Raw genomic sequence first — 16,398 nt, forward strand, 5'->3', positions numbered from 1 at the left:
TAAGATTGATTACTCCTAGACAAAGACAGACTTCCTATATATTAATTTGCAAAATACAACATGGTGTTACACTGAACGTGAAGCATGAGAAATCAGACTGTACAGGCAGATCTTTGACATTTTATGCATAATATGCTGCTATATTGTAAACTAAAGGGCATCTGTGATTAAAGGTTTGATTAAGCTAGCTTTAATTTCTCCTAACTTGATTGATTTCCCCTAAAAGAAACTGCGTACTACTCGTGGTCCCAAACTAATTCAGAAAGTCTAGTTATCAGATTGTGTCTTAATGAAAGTAAGAAGCTTAGCTCACTTGTAAGTGGAAGGTTTCCAAGCTCTGTGATAGTAACAGATGTATGGATCTGTAGTCTCTAGGTGAATGAGGACAAAGGAATGTTTCAGTTTCATGTGTTGTGTTAATTTATATCATGATGGCTGAGATTTCATCCAGCACTGTCAGATAATACTGTTTATGAAGTACTTCAGATTCTGTAGTTTATGACCTATATCAGACACACGTTTTTAACTTCATGTGTTTCATGTATCTGTTAAGCTAGAGAATTAAGAGCTTTAAAATTGGGCTAATGCTTTTTACTATCTATTTTCTTTGGAAAAGATTGAAATTTCCCAGGCTTAGACTCTTTTTCTGTTTCTTTATGACATTGTAAAACCAACATAAAAGATCCTGTGGAAACTCAGTCAGGGGGTACAAATGCAGCAAAGCATCTCTTAAACAAATCCTTAACCTGAGGGTCACAGTTGAGAAGAGCGCCTTGGCAGTCCTGAGGCCGCTCCGTGTTGGATGTGCACATTGGTATGAACAGCAGGTAGTCTGCGACTCTGTGTAAGGAATATCTTATTCTAGATATCTGGCCCTTTATTTTATGCAAGTTGTACAGCTTCGTATGTATCTGAAGATGCCAACACTATTTAGTAGGCAACGCAGAGATACTTCATCAGCAAGTCCTTACTAGCTTTGACCTTTCTAATTTTTTGAACAGAAGTTAAATTGTAGCTATCCTGAAAATGGAATGAGTATTTCCATGAATCAGACAGCATGAATGATCAGCTTAGCCCAGGACTGGGCTTTTTGTTTTATTTTTCTGTGTGGAGATAGCAACACAATCGTGTACTAGAAAACTGTCATTTATTGACTGACATAAAGCAAAATTGCTGAATACATGCTGCCTTTAAAGGGAGCTTTTTTTTTTCTTTTTTAATGTATGCCTGTCTTGTTCAAGTCATTTCCTCGAGCCAAAACGCAGCGTCTTTTTTTTCTGTAAAGACAACGGGCCATATCTTGAGAGATACTGACCGCTGACTACTGCCTTCTGTCATTTCCAGCTGAATGTAATTGACAGTTCTAGCCTCTGCAAATTCAGCTTTTGATGGACTTTTGTTACTCTTCATTCAGGCAGACCTTTTCCTGAAATCACAATTTTCTCAGGGCTGATCTGTGACAGCTTTTGGATCACTGTTACTATATCTCAGATAAAATTAAAAGCAGTGGAACATGTCAGTTGAAATAAATTGGTACTGATTTTTACAGAGCTTTACATATTTAACTGTGTACAAACACATTTAAATGATTGTATGAGGTTTTTTTAATATTGTACGTGCACAAACTAGAGATCAGAACTTTAGGAACTGGCTATTATCTATATTACCTGATTCCCTACTTTGATTTCTGTTTTCCTTGTCCATGACTGGGCCAGCATGACTGGTCACAAAAGCAATTTAAAGTCACCACTGGAGCGATTGCAGCTGGTGTAGAAGCCTGGGTAGTCCAGGTGCTGATGTTGTGGTAGAGTGTAACAGTGTGGATCTCAGCCCAGATTTGCATTTTTATTGGTTTTAGTGGTACTTGCTCCTACAACAACACTTCCAGCAGTCCCTGTGCTGACTTAGCAACAATCTCAAGCTGTAAAAATTGCAGCACTTTCAGGTAAACTAACGGTTATTAGTGCAGAACCTTGAAAACCTTCACAATACCCAAGTTCTACCTTTTGTGTTTAAAAGGGCATACTTTGAGTATTGGGACTTTTAAAAGCAAGGGGTTTGAGAATGGTGTATATAGAGGTAGATTCATAATGATCTAACGAACATTAATGAATTTCTTCTAAAGGTTTGGGGATCGCTGGCAGGCTGGAAGAGTTATCATATTGTTTCCCTGGGCCGCATTGCTCTGGCACTCACCGAACATGAAATCGAAGAGCTGGATTTACATTCTGTCGACACCATTTCTGTCCTTAGTCAGCAAACAGGATGGACTGTTACCCAGGTAAGTGTGTGCTCCTGGATTCACACCCTTCGGGACTGAACTCCTGGAATCACCTAGGAAGCAGATGCAGCAATCCATACTACTCCCTGCTGCTTGTCTGTGGCTGTGACCCCGGGGAAAGTGGGCAGGTAGGTCAGCACTGCTGTCTGCCTAGGCGGCTGCTGGCTTTTTCTGTTGAGGTGGCCAAGAGGACATCAATCACTGTTAATTGTGGTGGTGATGGGTGTATTCTTTAGCACTTGCCCACTAAGTAGTAGAAAGAGGTCAGCAGCTCCTCTCACACTGGCCCCAGAATAAACACTACTGCTAGGAGATACTAGCCCTTCCTAACTAAGAGCGCTCACTGATGAGGTAGTGTGCCCCACAACCCAGCATCCATTGCCCTAGAAGCCTAAGTTATTAGCAGATATGCTCCTCTCAACTTGCTTCCCTTGACTAACTTCTAGTTATGTCAATGGGACTTTCATAATAAGAGTTAAAAGCTTCTATTTGTGTATGCAGATGGCAGCATGTTTCTGACTTTGTGACCCATACCATCAGGACTCCTCGGTTGCACAGATGCTGTCGTGGTGGCAGCCAGCTTTGGCAGAATATCATAAATCTGTTTAATAGCTTCTTGTTCTGAAGAGCACCGTCAGAAGGAAGCACTTGAGAGGCTTTTATACAGTGCTAGTTGGCTTTTGAGGCTTCCTGCTGTCAGTAAGAATAGTTAAAAGAGATTCATCCTGCCTACCTAACTTAAGTTGTCTAAAAATTAGGTGGCTAGTTTAAGCTAGTCATTTGAGGCTCGGAGTTGTGGATAGATTAGGAAATCTTGGAAGATGCTTGTTTCTTTCACTGACTTTGGAGGATGCCTTGGTGGCAGGCTGAAGCTAGACACACAGGTTTTAAATGGTTACTTTAGGATGAGCACCATCCTAAATGGCTTAGTCTTGCGAAGGCATTCTGATACTAACATCCTACTCATATCTGAAAACTAATCCTAAACACAGGTCACCACCTGTATATGACAAATAAGACAAGACAACCTGACTACTAGAAAAACCAAAAAATTTATATTGATTCCCTTGAGTAATTTATGTTGTCTTTTAGTAATTTAATTTAACTGGTCAGTTTTGCTAGACAACTCAACGACTGTTTCTTCTGGTGAAGTGTTGCCTTGTGACCCGGCAGAAAAGGTACAGAATGCCTTCAAATCACTTGCCCTTGGGAAGTGGTTGTGTAATGGTGTCCTGTTTAAGTGTCACATATGGGTTGTGACAGTGCTCCTTCTGAAGGCCATGGCAAAACTCCATTTAATTACATTGGGGAGGCTTGGGATTTTATGTGGTCAATAACTTCTGGTAAGATTTTGAGCTTCTAGTAACAAAATTTTCAATTATATTTATTCTGTTCATGGATGATATCTCACTACTTTTGTAGGCAAGATCTGTTTTGCAAGGTTTTCTAGAAGACTCTGGCCAGGCAATCAGTACACTAAAAAGCTTTGATTTAGTTGGATTGGGAGCTATTCTCTGTGCTTTGAACTCCACGGAAATCATGTCCATAAAGACCGCTGAATTCAGGTACTGCATTTAGTACTTAATGAAATATTAACTAGTATTTCAACTGATAAAATTTATTGTGCAGTTTGTCTCTCTTCAAGATTTCCAGAGCCTAAAGTACACTTTTTTACATTTTAAATGCTTTTAGAAAGGCAGTAGCTGTTACGGAAGGCATACACAAGTCGCTTAAAATATATTCTGTTTCAGGTTTCCTCTGCCATTATATCCCACCGTTCACCTATTGCATTGAGAAACCCGGGTTTTTGCTCAACGTATTGAACATTTCCATGTAGTTTATGTACATGTATTTTAAACTGAAAATGGGTTTACAGTGTTATTACAACAGACTAAGTGTATTCCAGGCATATTTAGTATTGCAGGTAATAGCAGCCTGTAACGTTAACCTTGTTGCCTTTTGCAGTGCTGCTATTGCAAGAATTGGCCTGTTGTTTTGCAGCACCCCTGTTCTGAGGCAGTTTAAGGTGATGACAGAATCTGTGTTTGGTACCGCTACGAGCTGGAACAACTCTATTTTACAGGAAATTGGTACTATAGCAGGTAACAAAACTCAGACTCCAGGTGGTGATGGTTCTGAAGCAGTTGTTAAGCATTAAGAGACAGGTTAATGTAGCAGTGCATTTTTCTAGACCGGTGAAAGACATTTGTGAGAGTCGCCTGCAGGGACAGACATCCAGCAATTTCATTAGTGCTATGGAAAAGTGGTGGTATTCTCCATAAGGTTCTATGAATCAGCTCAAACCGACCTTGGGGAGCACAGCCTGAAGTCATTTGGGTCCTGTAAGTTGGAAAGGGTACATCAAAGAGGGCAAAACCAACCAGATTCAGACCCATTCACTATTTGTAAACCATGCTACTACAAGAGGTGCTGTACTGGGTCAGAGTGATGCTCTAGCTGACCGAGCACCCTGCATCCAACAGTGGGAAAAATGGGCTGCCCAAGGAAGAGCAAAAGAGCAGAGTTAGCCTGGAGTGATACTTTTCCACAGTGTTCTCACAGCCTTGGGGACTTCCTGAGCCAGAGGTCACACACAGTTTTGTTCATGGATTATCTTTTTTTTTCCCCCATGGTCATTTAAGTGCACATTGAACTCTCAGAAATTTTAGCATCCCCCATGCCTGAGGCAATGATTCCATGCTGTAAGTGCCTAATGGGTGAAGAAGTAACTCCCATTGCATGCTTATGCTCCCTGATCTTGCATCAGAAGAGGCTGTGAACAAGCATTCCCTAATAACACTGCTTACAATTTTATTGATTTTTACCATTGTCTCTTTTCCAAGATAAAGTAACTCAGGTAGAGTACATTCCATACCAATGGTTAAGGTCAGATGATTTCTAATGTTGGAATATAATGAAAGAAACAGAACAAAACCAGAACCAGTATCTCTCCATAAAGCACTGGAGTAAACCATTTATTAGATACTTTGTATAAATGCTTAGAGTTTGTATTAGCTTAAAAATAAATCTAATTAAAAAATACTAACTTATTTTTGTTCCTATTGTGCGGGGGGTTTAGGTGGTTTGAATGAGGATGAATTAAAAGCTTTTGATAAAAACTTGATGCCGTATTTCCAGCCAACAGCAGTAAGACGTATACCTCCTGAAATTTTCCAAGTAAGAGCCTGATTACTGAAGAAGTAACCAAATTGCTATTGGTTTTACTCTACTGTAAATAAACTGCAGCAGAGTTATAGTTTGGGTTTGGGTTTCAGCAAGAATATTTCTCTGTTCTGTTAAGTGAGAGGCTGTCAAGGATCTGAAGCATTAACTTACAGCTATATCATCTGTATTTGTGATGCCCATAAAATACACTAGACAAGCTTTATTCTTCAGACTGCATCCCAAGGAAAAAAGCAAAGATCTAGGGTCAGAAAGCAGGGAGTGGGCACTCTTTCATCCATCACTGTATTTAGACCTGAGCTTTCTTCTCTGTTTATTAACATTTGCAAGGATGTTCTCTGTTGACTATGTAAGAGCTTTTTTATTATCCTAAAATCTGGCAACATTCTCCTGAGTTAGCTCTGGAAAACAGATTGTACAGGCAGATACAGATCGGAAAGGAATTATATCTAATTAGAGCAGTTCTGAATGTGGACCAGAAATTAGAACATGGATCTTGAGATCGTTGCCCCAGACTTTATTTGACTTAGTGACAAGATTAATATTCTGCCTAGGCTGGTCTCTTTCAGCTGCTGGGGCAAGCAATGTGCTTATGGATAGATGAGCTAAACAGATAGTTAACTGTGTCAGCTTCTGTAAAAGGGAAAAACTCCTTGAACACTGTTCTGCACAGTACCACTGACAGTTTAGATAAGCCTGAAATGTCCTTAGGAAAACTATTTATTTGAAAAACAAATCTTGTAGAATTTATTTTAAATAGCGTACATTTTTGTTAGTAAAGTGCGTTAAGTAGAGGCTTAATACAAAATTTTGGGGCCTGTAGGCATTCACATGAGTTTACTCAATTTAAAACATCACGCCGTTTGGCAGACAATGGAAAATCGAGAAATGTTTGCTCCATTGTCTGACCTCCTTGAAAGGGGAATTTAGTCTTTCTAAAGTAGAACCTGGATATAAATTGTTGCAGCAAAGAAAGCTTGTTGTGTAGGAGGGCTAAAATTCTTGTGACTGCAGAATGTTAACTAGAATCAAAGCAATCCAGCATGCTCAATGCATGCAGGCTTTACAAACTGGTTAATTGCTATGTGATATAATTACTGTGAGATTATGATTTCCATGTTTCATTTTTAAACACAAGGTTTAATATGACCAAACTTGGAAGATTTTCAATCTAAAAGAGAAAATTGAATAATGAGGTTAAAGCATGGGTTTGTTTCATCTCACTGTTCTGTTGCTAACTATAATAAAAGGTCAAACAGGTTCAAGTGAGGTTACTTGGGAGCAAATCTAAGAGGAAATAAATGAAAACACAAGAGGATGCACATTGTCATCAGTCTTTGAACAAATCGGAGAAGAAATGGCTGGAAAATTAAACTCTAGCAATATACTGAAGAAGCGTCCCAACACAGTGTCAGCATAGAAAGCTTCTCAAGCTGTCAGATCCCAGCAGCAAAGAGAAGGTGAAAGATAAATGAGTGGTCAGTGAAGTAAATGAATGCAGAGGATTTTTTCTAAGCTCTATTGAGCTCTTTTATAGCAATGCTTTGTCGAAGGCTACTTCCCTTTATTCGAAATCTAAGACAGTGATGACTTTTGATTCCTTACCTGCTGTATATAATTGACAGCCTAAACCAATTTTTTCTGGGTTTTATTCCTCCTAGGCATTGTCCTCGGAACAGATAGCAAACCTGGGCCCTGAAAATGCTGCCGTGGTTACCAGATCACAGCGTGAGCATCTGAATGCATCACAGCTCCAGAGCCTTCAGCTGGCGCTGGATGGAGCCAGGACAAGCACCCTAGAGTCACCAGATGGTGCAAGCACTACCCAGGCAGGTCACACCCCAGCTCCAAGTGGTGAGTAGAGTCACTCCCTCCTCCTGCTTAGCCAGGAAGGACACACACACCAGTGGGGTAGATGGTCTTGCAGCATCCACCAGGATCAGACCTGTATTTTGAAGGTGTGCTACAGTGAATTTTCTAATCAGCTTTTAAATTTATGCCTCAAATCACACGCATGACCAAAAAAAACAGTAAGGTTCCTGTTGGATTTACCCACAGCAAGAGGTAATGTAGAAAGACTGTCAGATGGCATTAGCAGCTACGTGCTGCTAGTAGCATTACGTTATGCTAAGCACTAGCTTGTGTAAAATGTAGTCTGAAACAGCTTTCCCCTCTCCTTTCCAATATTCTTTGCCTAAATTTAGGGCAGGACTGTCCATCTCTAGACCTTCAGATCACAACCTTTATCTGCAGCAGCAATGTGTTTGCAGAGCCACAAGTGGGAAAGGAAGGTAGCACTGGGGTGGATTAGCATCTTTATCCAAACTGTAGGACCCCCTTGGACAGTTTTTCCTGCTGTTCCCATCCTATCTGAAATTAAAGCCTATTAGTACCTATGCTTCACTGGTTTAACATTTTATTTCTCCATACTGCAGTTTATACTGGGCAAGCTGTCCCAGCAAGTATGTTAATAGACATTTTACAATGAGTGAGAGTTTGCACATAGGCAAGCCGACGTTGAGAACTTAACCCTATCAGACAGAAAATATTGTTGTTTCCAGTGACTCAGTGAGATATAAGCTGTTGAAGAAGAGAGGCATGTTGAGGTGCTAAAATAGGAGTAAGGGGGACTAAATTGCTATGATGCCCTTGCTGGAATTAGAGCAGACCTTTCTAGAAGCACCTGAGCGGTGCTCTCAGCCTAGCTCCCTGCACATATGACCTGTTCCCTCTGTAGATATGTCATAGGGAGGAGTCTTCTGGGTAGAGATCACCTGAGTTCTTGAGCTTCTTCATTATTCCTCTCTCAAGTGAGTACCACCCCTCTGAAACGCTTCTCTTCAGAGCTGTGTATGTCAAACTGGAAGTGACCGTTCTGACCAGGGTCATCTTTTGAGCAGCTGAATGTAATTAGGATTCAAATGTTGGACTTGCTGCACCTCTTCGGGGTGGTGTAGGTAAGACTGTACTAGATCTGAACTGTATCGTGACACTAAGACGAAATGCTTTCTGCTTTTCAGGTGCTCCTTGTTTGAGTAGCTTTGGCATCTGGTTGTGCGCTGTGTTTACACTGCACCTGCCTTTCTGAATCCACGGCTGTTAAGTTTGAGGTGAGTTTCAGTAAGAGGTAGCTCTATCACAGAAACATAGGTCACCTGGAACAGTGAAAACCATCAGGGTGAAGGACTGTGGGGACCCCGTTCCTGCTTTGAATACAGAGAGAACAGTTTCTGAACAATTTTTCTGTATTACAAAGGTGTCTTGTACTTCTGTTAAACTATCTTAGAATCTAATCAGTGGGAAAGCACTTTATCTTATCTTTAGTGTAAAGCCAGCCTTAACAAAAGTATATTTAAAATTCCATGTAACACCAATCTATTACTGCATTGTTTCTTGCCACATGTTGTTGGTATTAATCTGTATTTTGCCTGTTCCAGTCCATTGATAAGAATTTATTCCCTGACTGCTTTTATAATCTCCAGTTAAAAGCACGTTGCCATTAACTTTCATTGGATTTTACCATTTTGACAGGCTAAAAATTAACGACAGCACTGGTGGGTTTAAGGTGTAAAGTCCAATTAAGCACACTAAATGCTTAAGTGTTCTATTTAGTCTTTAAGACTGCAAATCAAGGTATGTCAAAAGACTTGATATATTTCTTTGCTTTTTGATTTTCAGTGTCCTGGAGCTTACAGAGAAGATGCTAGAGATAAAGAGTTGCAGCTCAGCATGAATAGTAGAATCAAGAGGAGGCTCCGAGATGCCCGAGTGCAAAGTAGTTAATTTCTTAAAAGCAACACCTCCATCTGCCATCATGATGTGAAGTGTCCCCTTTCCTTACCTTTACTATTAACAAGTAACACAGGGTCCCTCCAAACTTCAGACAAATTTCAAACTGGAAATGGCTTACTGGTCTCATGAGAAAGTCACTGAAAGATAGGCTTATGTGTTAGGGAGGACCCTGAATGACCTAGGGGACAGGTAGCAGGTGACTGTTATTTGAAGGCTGTCAAATTGTACCCAGTGCTTTTTACATTGGCTAATTTGGTCACACTTGTTTTCATCTGTTGGATTTTCTTCTTATACTGTGAGTGTTCACTGCTCTGGTCAGAGGCTATTTTTCTGTGTGAGGTAGTAAAAACCATACTAAAAATTACTGCTGTTGCAATAAAATAACTTCATCTCTGGGCTGCTGGTTTAAATGCTGCTCAGATAAGAAGTAATGACACGTTCTTCTAAGCATCTGTGAAAAATGTAGTTCCCTGTGACCATATGTATTTGACACAGAGGGCAAATGCACCATGGAAACCTGCTTGTGTTCATCATGAGATAGTCCCTTCACTTCAGGCAGGGTTGAAGCATACACCTGGCAATAGTAAGGGAAAACTGTTCACTGGGTCTGCATACTACTAGGACTGTCAAGCCAGTATGTTCCACAAGCTGTATAATAACTAATGTTTCACAATTATAAACCACAAATATTTTCATGTGTTTTATCAACATATGGCTTACGTGTTTAACGTTTTTCATGCTGTGCCTGAGTATTTAAACAGTGGAAAAAAAGAGACATTAAAAATCCTCTGCATGTGAATACACATTTTGATGTCATTCAACATGATTTTTTGCCAAGAATGCATGATACAGTTTTCCATTTTGCCATTGCAAAGGTCTTTTATCTTTCCTAGACTAAAAAGGGCAATGCATAGACTTAAAAGTTTAGCTTTTTCATTTAGAGCTGTACTGTTGTAAATGCCTTTCAAACTTTTGGTTTTATTTCTTTATGGCAAACATTACATCTAGCTTCTCGGCACTGAAAGCAGAATTGAAATTTTGCTACAGGTGGGGAAACAATAGGAGTGGGGCTCAGAGGGAGGGCTGGAAGGAAGAGGCTCGCTGCTTTTGCTGCTGCTGGGGAAGGGTGAATGTTAGCTGTTGCTGCTGTTGGTAATAACAGCTTCCACCACAGTCCCATATATTCTGTAATTCCTGCAGCAGCAGGAGCCAACCCGATTTTCAGGGCTCTGTTATTGGCGAAGTAGGCAGTGAGAGCATGGCTGGTTTTCACCCCCTTCTGCTCCCTGTCCCCCTTTAGCAATCTGCTGCTCTCGGAATTGCCTTTGCCTATAACTAACCCTGGCAAGCGTGACATGATGTTACAGATAACAGTATGTGCTTTAGTTTTGCATTTTATGAGCAAAGAACTACTATGGCTGTGAACTGCCTTGCACCTCATTCTCTAATTCTAAAAGATTCCAGCTTTTTCTGCTGCATTTCCTTTTCTGCCTGTAAACAGTAGATTGCGACATTTATTTAAAAGGAAAAAAAAAGTTTTATCAATCCCAGCAAATACATGCAAAGGCCCACTAAAACCGAAAAATGCTTCAATGGATCAAATACGTTATAAAGATTTATCTGTTTTTTTCACATTAAAAAGTTCTGCCTCATTTCGATGTGAGAGTACTAAAAGGATGTTTGATTTCTAGAAACTGCCTGACTTGAAATCTGTGTGCACTTCAGTGAAGATGCAGGAGAGTATTTTCATAGTCAAGAAGACAGTCAGCATTTCCAGTTCAGCTGTTTAAGTCAGATACGTGACTTAGTATACCAAGCACTTCAAAAAAATCTATATGAGCTGAAAATGATCTTCTTCTGTCAATGTACCTGGGAGTGATTCCGTCTGCAATTATCTGAGTCAGAGTTTAGCTTTAATTGGAGCAGGAGTGAGCTCTTTGTATTGTGCCATCTGTGCTGTAATTTTTCAAGCACAAGTGCTTTTAAATAGCTGAACTCCTTGATTATTTATTTATTTTATTAAATTAATAATTATGTTAATAACTTCGGCATTGCATGTACATTTGGTCAAAGACATATCTGTTTCTTACGAGAGTAGTGTAGGAAGGGTAAATGTGGAGCATGCACTTAATGTTGTACTTCATGGTGAGATTACAAATCCTACTCTGTTCATAAGATGGTGTAAGCATCTTGGATGGTGAGTATTGTAGAAAAGCAATTTTATTTTTGCCGATGTACCTCTTGTAAAGGTCACTGATGGAAAAACCCATTCTACAAAAACTGATTCATGAGATACCTCCCTCAAAAATGTTGAAACTGAATTTCTGTGGGAAGAATAGATGGAAAGGCGAGAAGGAGATGGAGAGCACTAGTATGCATGGTATGTAATCCACGTATGTAACCTGCTATCCATTCATGATCTAGCACACTTCCATTGCTAACAGGAAGCTGAAACCTGTACCCTTTCCCTTTTTACTCCTGTGAAGCAAACCACGAAACCCCTTGATGCAGGCATCCATGCATAGGATACTGCTAGTCATATGGATCTGTCCCCTGTGCATATGTATATTACATACAAAGTGCACATTGATCACTTTCACTGGAATGCATTCATGGGAAAAATGTCCTGCAGTCCCTCTCCTTTCACACCATCAGGATTTTGGAGAAGGATATACTAGAGAGAGATGTTGTGTAAAGATTTCTTTGATCCTTAAAAGAAATGTTGCTGTTTGTTGTAGGTGTCGGTAACACTTGTCTAAACCAAGCTTAATTTTTCCTATATCCTTTTAGTTCTAACATTTATATTTGAAAATGAAAAAAAAAATCAGATTAATGCATAAATCTGCTGCTGAATATATATCATGACAATCATTTTCTTATCTGCATACTGTGAGAATTGCAGCTCTTCTCTCCACTTGTCACTACCCAGATGGTTGCTAGGCACTGCCGTACATGCTGCAAGATACGCATCCGACTGTTAACAGCCTGACATAACTGGTGTAGGCCTAGCTCTTCTGAGTGTTGTGAACCATGTGACAGCTGCCCCTGTCCAGCACTATGCACGAGGAGGTATTTAATTTAATTAATTTGATTGGATGTAGGATTCTTAAGGGGTTAACAGACAGGAAGAAATACTTGGTTGGCTTATTCTTTCAGTGCCTGACACCTTTATATTCAGAATCATGTTTAGAAAAGAGAAAGGGGCTGCTAGTTCTGTCTGGATCACCAACAGAGAAAATATGCCTACCACCTGGTGCTCAGGAAATGCCATGTTTATGGTATCTTGAAATCCCTGAAGAAAAGAAAACAACTACCCATCCACAGTGTCTGAAAACAGTCCCTGTTAGAGCAGGTTTTGTACAGTACGTGCAATGTTTGACTCCCAGTGATCTTAATCTGTCACATCAGAGCTAACCAACTCCTATCAGTGTGAGGCTCTACAGATACTTTTTTTTTTTTTTTTTAAAAAAAAGCATCCTTCCTTAATTTCAAGCAGCCCTTTATGCTTCTGTATAATCTGCTGGAATATTCCAGAGGCAATTACGTACTGTGTTATGGTGGATTTAACTTACCACTTGACAGCTGCACCTATCTTACAGTCATCACCACCCAATTTAATTTCCCATAACGGGTTGCAGCCCCATCATATTAGACTGGGACCTTGTTAGGGTCCCGCTGTCTGCCCATGTTGAAGCAGATGTGAGATGTGCCTCCCAGGTGTGCCAGCCAAACATACCTGGGGTTGTGGAGGAGGTCTGACTAACTCCAGTGACACTCACAAATAAGCAAGGAATAGAACAGTCGCCTGAAATGTGTCACTTGTCAGGTAATCCCATAGTGCTGGCCATAGTGCACTTGCTGGTATTCTGGCTCTTACTATGTTGCAGTTATAGATACTACATGCTGCTTCTGAGTCTGCACAGAGTCAATTATGGCATATCAGTCGAGGAACGGTAACTTGTTAAGCTCTGGTACCTTGTTTGCTTGTGATAGGCAGTCTTCCTTAGAAAGCAGAAATTAAATTTCAAATAATCTCTTCCTCTTCTTCCCCTTCCCCCCCCCCCCCAAAAAAAAAAAAAAAAAAAAAAAAAAGCTGATATTCTAGGCTGGTACACAACTTTAAGCAGTGTGGTCTCTCTATCTCAGTGAAAATGTTTTTGGCAAGTATGAGGTTTTGGTTGGTTGGGTTTTGGTTGTTTTTTTTTTAAAGTAAGATCTGTAGATACATGGGCCTAAGGAGGACTAAGAACCTTGTTTTACTCCTTTACAGTTCTGATGAGTAGAATGTTCTGTCCTGTGTCATATGATGCTTGCTCCACTGCTGTTGAGGTGAGGGATCCGACTTCCCTTTCCAGGGAAAAAACAAGAAGGAAACTGGATAGAAAAGACAGGTCTGCAAAGAATAAACACAAACTGCAGTGTAAGTTAAATTTCTTTTATTGGTATCCCAGAACATCTGAAACTGCACCTTAGAAACAGTATTTTGTGCACTGTTATACAGCATGCTTTTAAAAGTGCAGATAAATGACAAACCTTTCAGAGAACAAAATAAATCTGTATACCATCCAGGTATCAAGAACTTCATATTTTAGTAAAGTGTCTGATCCATTTTCAGACTATCTTTGCATATCGTATCTACTTGGTCCCTGAACAGAGAAATTATGAGACTAGCTCATACACCCCACCTGACCTTATCTGGTATCAGGACCTGTAGCAGTTTTGTACCATAGGATATTTTTATCAAAATTCACATCTGGTTCTTTAATTGTACCCAGAAATAGGTATCTAAAAATGTATTACATTTTTTCTGCAACAAATAGGAAGCAGCCCCATGTCCATCTGTCTCTTCCTGGCCCTTCCTGTTCAGCATGGGTCTGCTTTCCCAATCCGGATTAACGAGAGGATATTCTTGCCCTCATGATGCAGGAACACAAGGCATGTTCGCAGCTTACAGTCCAAGTAACTATACACTGGAGCATTAAATGGAGGAACTGGGACTGCTGGATTTCTTGCTTTGCCAGCAACAGTGCAACATTTATTTTCTAGTGTTTTAACTGGTATTAATTAGCCTTTAAAATATTTAACAGCATCTCACTTAATATCTTGTGATCTTCTCTTTGGGGAACAAGGAGAAAAGACAGACAGGCCAGGAGTAAATTCCTAGAGGACAAATATGAAAATAGTGGAAAATAGTAATCTTGTCACAAATACAGCAGGATAATATTTTCTAGTACTCCCTTTCCCCAATAATTTTCAACTGTTGTATAGAAAGGAACTGTATTAATTTATCAAAGAATAGCCATTGCTACATTTAAAATCGTGTTGGTTTGATGCACAAGCTGAAGCTGCCCTAGGTTATCTTTAACTGGGGCCTGACGTGTTTCAATATTTAATCAGATGTCAAAAAACAACTTAGATCACAAACAAGGTCTGAACGTATCCTGCATGAACTGAGAAAGGGGTTGAGAGAGAAGGGATGTCAGCTCTCTGCCTTTAATGTATCTATTGAAACAGATTCCAGATATGCATCTGTCCATGTTTTTATTAGCTACTTTTGTTCCAATATTCATCCTTTTAGAAGTGTTTACATCTATCATACTAAATGTACGTATTTCAATCAAGCCTGTGTCAAACAGCTGATCCGGCTAGTTCAGCCAGTGCTCTTTAAAACATACCTTCTGTGTTCAGACCTTACTGTTACACTTGTGTATAGTGACAGAAGTGCCACAGCACTGCAACCGCAGAAGTCGTACTTAACGTAGTTGCACTTTCTCCTCCACTGCTGCAGTCTATACCATGACGTGGGGAGCTCTTGTCATCTTCAGTACAAATTCTCAAATTACTGGATTGGGGTTCCTAACATGCATCCTCAAGTAAGCAACTTGCTGGTAATTACATCAAATGTTATTTGATGACTAAAGCTATTCAATAGCTTTTCAAAATAATTAGTCTATTAGAGTTCAAATCTATTGAACTTTTCAAATGTTAACATATAACCTCTTCTCTTGGGGTACTGTAAGATAAGAGGTCCTGTGGAGTGGGTCAAGGAGTTGTATTGCTGTATTTGTAAACAGTGATTTAAGCGGACAGGCTTTGATTCTTAATCTCTGAAAATAAGTAAATTTGTTTCTGTCACACTGTGGGTACTTAGTAAAAAAAAGATAAACTTGATAGGAGGTACTAATCAGTTTCCTTTTCTTTCAGGAAATGTGTAAGCCCTTCAAAGATTTTAAAATTTATGCTACAATTTAAACAAGAAAATGAAAAGATTGGTTAGGTTCTTTTTCATCAGTTTTCAAGCAATACATAACCTTCTGCTGCGGGAAATTCTCTGCAGACAGTTGTGTACATCGTTCTGAAACAGTAATTTATTTCCTCAAACAGGGTGTGAAATGATGCGAACCATGAGATTTTTAAGAAGTAACTTGCTATAAAAAAGCGAAGCACCGCTGTTGAGCTGGGATAACCCGTTACCTATTTTCCGCAGTCCTTGGAAATCATATTCTGTGGGGCTATTCCCACCGCGCTTTATTTTGCTGGCTGTCGGCTGCAGAGCGCTGGGGGCTGGGGCACGGCCGGGGCGGGAAAGCCGTCTCTCGCGGCGGGGGCTCCCGGCAGGGCTGGGCGCGGCGGGGGAGGAAGGCTACCGGGAACGCCTCGCCGCTGCAAGGGGCGATTCCTGGTCTGCCGGGAGGTTTGCCTGCTCTGGGGCTACTGGGCACCGATCAGTTAGCTGCTCGTTTTCACAAAACACGCCAACAGCTATTAAATACCAACTGCTCCGGCAGGCGAACGTCCGACGGCTCCACTACCGGCCGGGGCCCGCTGCCGGGACCCGCCCGCGCCGCCCCAGCTGTTCTCCGCTTCCAGCCGGTTAACAAAGGCCTCGAATTTATTCATCCAAAAGGGCTTGTGAAAAGTTAACGGCGAGACGGGGGCCGGGGCCTACTCGGCGCGGGGCGCGAAGCCCGCGCCTCCCTGCCCCGGCCGCGGCGGGGAGCCAGGCCCCGTCAGCGTTGGGCCCGGACGGGCCGGTGCCCTCGGTGCCGGGGGCGAGAGGGCTAAGGGAGCCCGTGGGCTGCCCCTGGCCCGGCACCCGCCCGAAGGCCCGCGGCCCCGCCACCCCAGTCAGGAGGCGGCGC

The 16,398-nt window shown here is 41.0% G+C and overlaps 1 protein-coding gene and 1 long non-coding RNA gene across 9 annotated transcripts in view; one reads left to right on the top strand and one right to left on the bottom strand.

The window, feature by feature from the left end:
- The window catches only part of OTOA (otoancorin), a 40,175-nt gene extending 30,118 nt beyond the window's left edge, over nt 1–10,057 (top strand). For 7 of the 8 annotated variants that reach the window (XM_040590276.1, XM_040590278.1, XM_040590279.1 and 4 more), the window contains 7 exons: nt 2,126–2,281; nt 3,704–3,846; nt 4,247–4,383; nt 5,361–5,458; nt 7,126–7,318; nt 8,485–8,574; nt 9,143–10,057. In XM_040590276.1, coding sequence (XP_040446210.1) covers nt 2,126–2,281; nt 3,704–3,846; nt 4,247–4,383; nt 5,361–5,458; nt 7,126–7,318; nt 8,485–8,552 — 795 coding nt within the window. In that variant the 3' untranslated portion in view covers nt 8,553–8,574; nt 9,143–10,057. Of the gene's footprint in view, nt 1–2,125; nt 2,282–3,703; nt 3,847–4,246; nt 4,384–5,360; nt 5,459–7,125; nt 7,319–8,484; nt 8,575–9,142 lie in introns of those variants that run through there. The other variant, XM_040590280.1, reaches the window with a different exon arrangement.
- Nucleotides 10,058–13,677: 3,620 nt separating this feature from the next.
- On the bottom strand, nt 13,678–16,389 carry LOC121086471. Its single transcript, XR_005827377.1, has 2 exons — nt 15,731–16,389; nt 13,678–14,416 (listed from the first exon to the last, which is right to left on the bottom strand). It is a non-coding gene; the product is annotated as an uncharacterized LOC121086471 (long non-coding RNA).
- Between the last annotated feature and the right edge of the window lie 9 nt (nt 16,390–16,398).

Source organism: Falco naumanni, chromosome 4 (assembly GCF_017639655.2).
Source record: "Falco naumanni isolate bFalNau1 chromosome 4, bFalNau1.pat, whole genome shotgun sequence".
Classification (NCBI taxonomy): Eukaryota; Metazoa; Chordata; class Aves; order Falconiformes; family Falconidae; genus Falco; species Falco naumanni.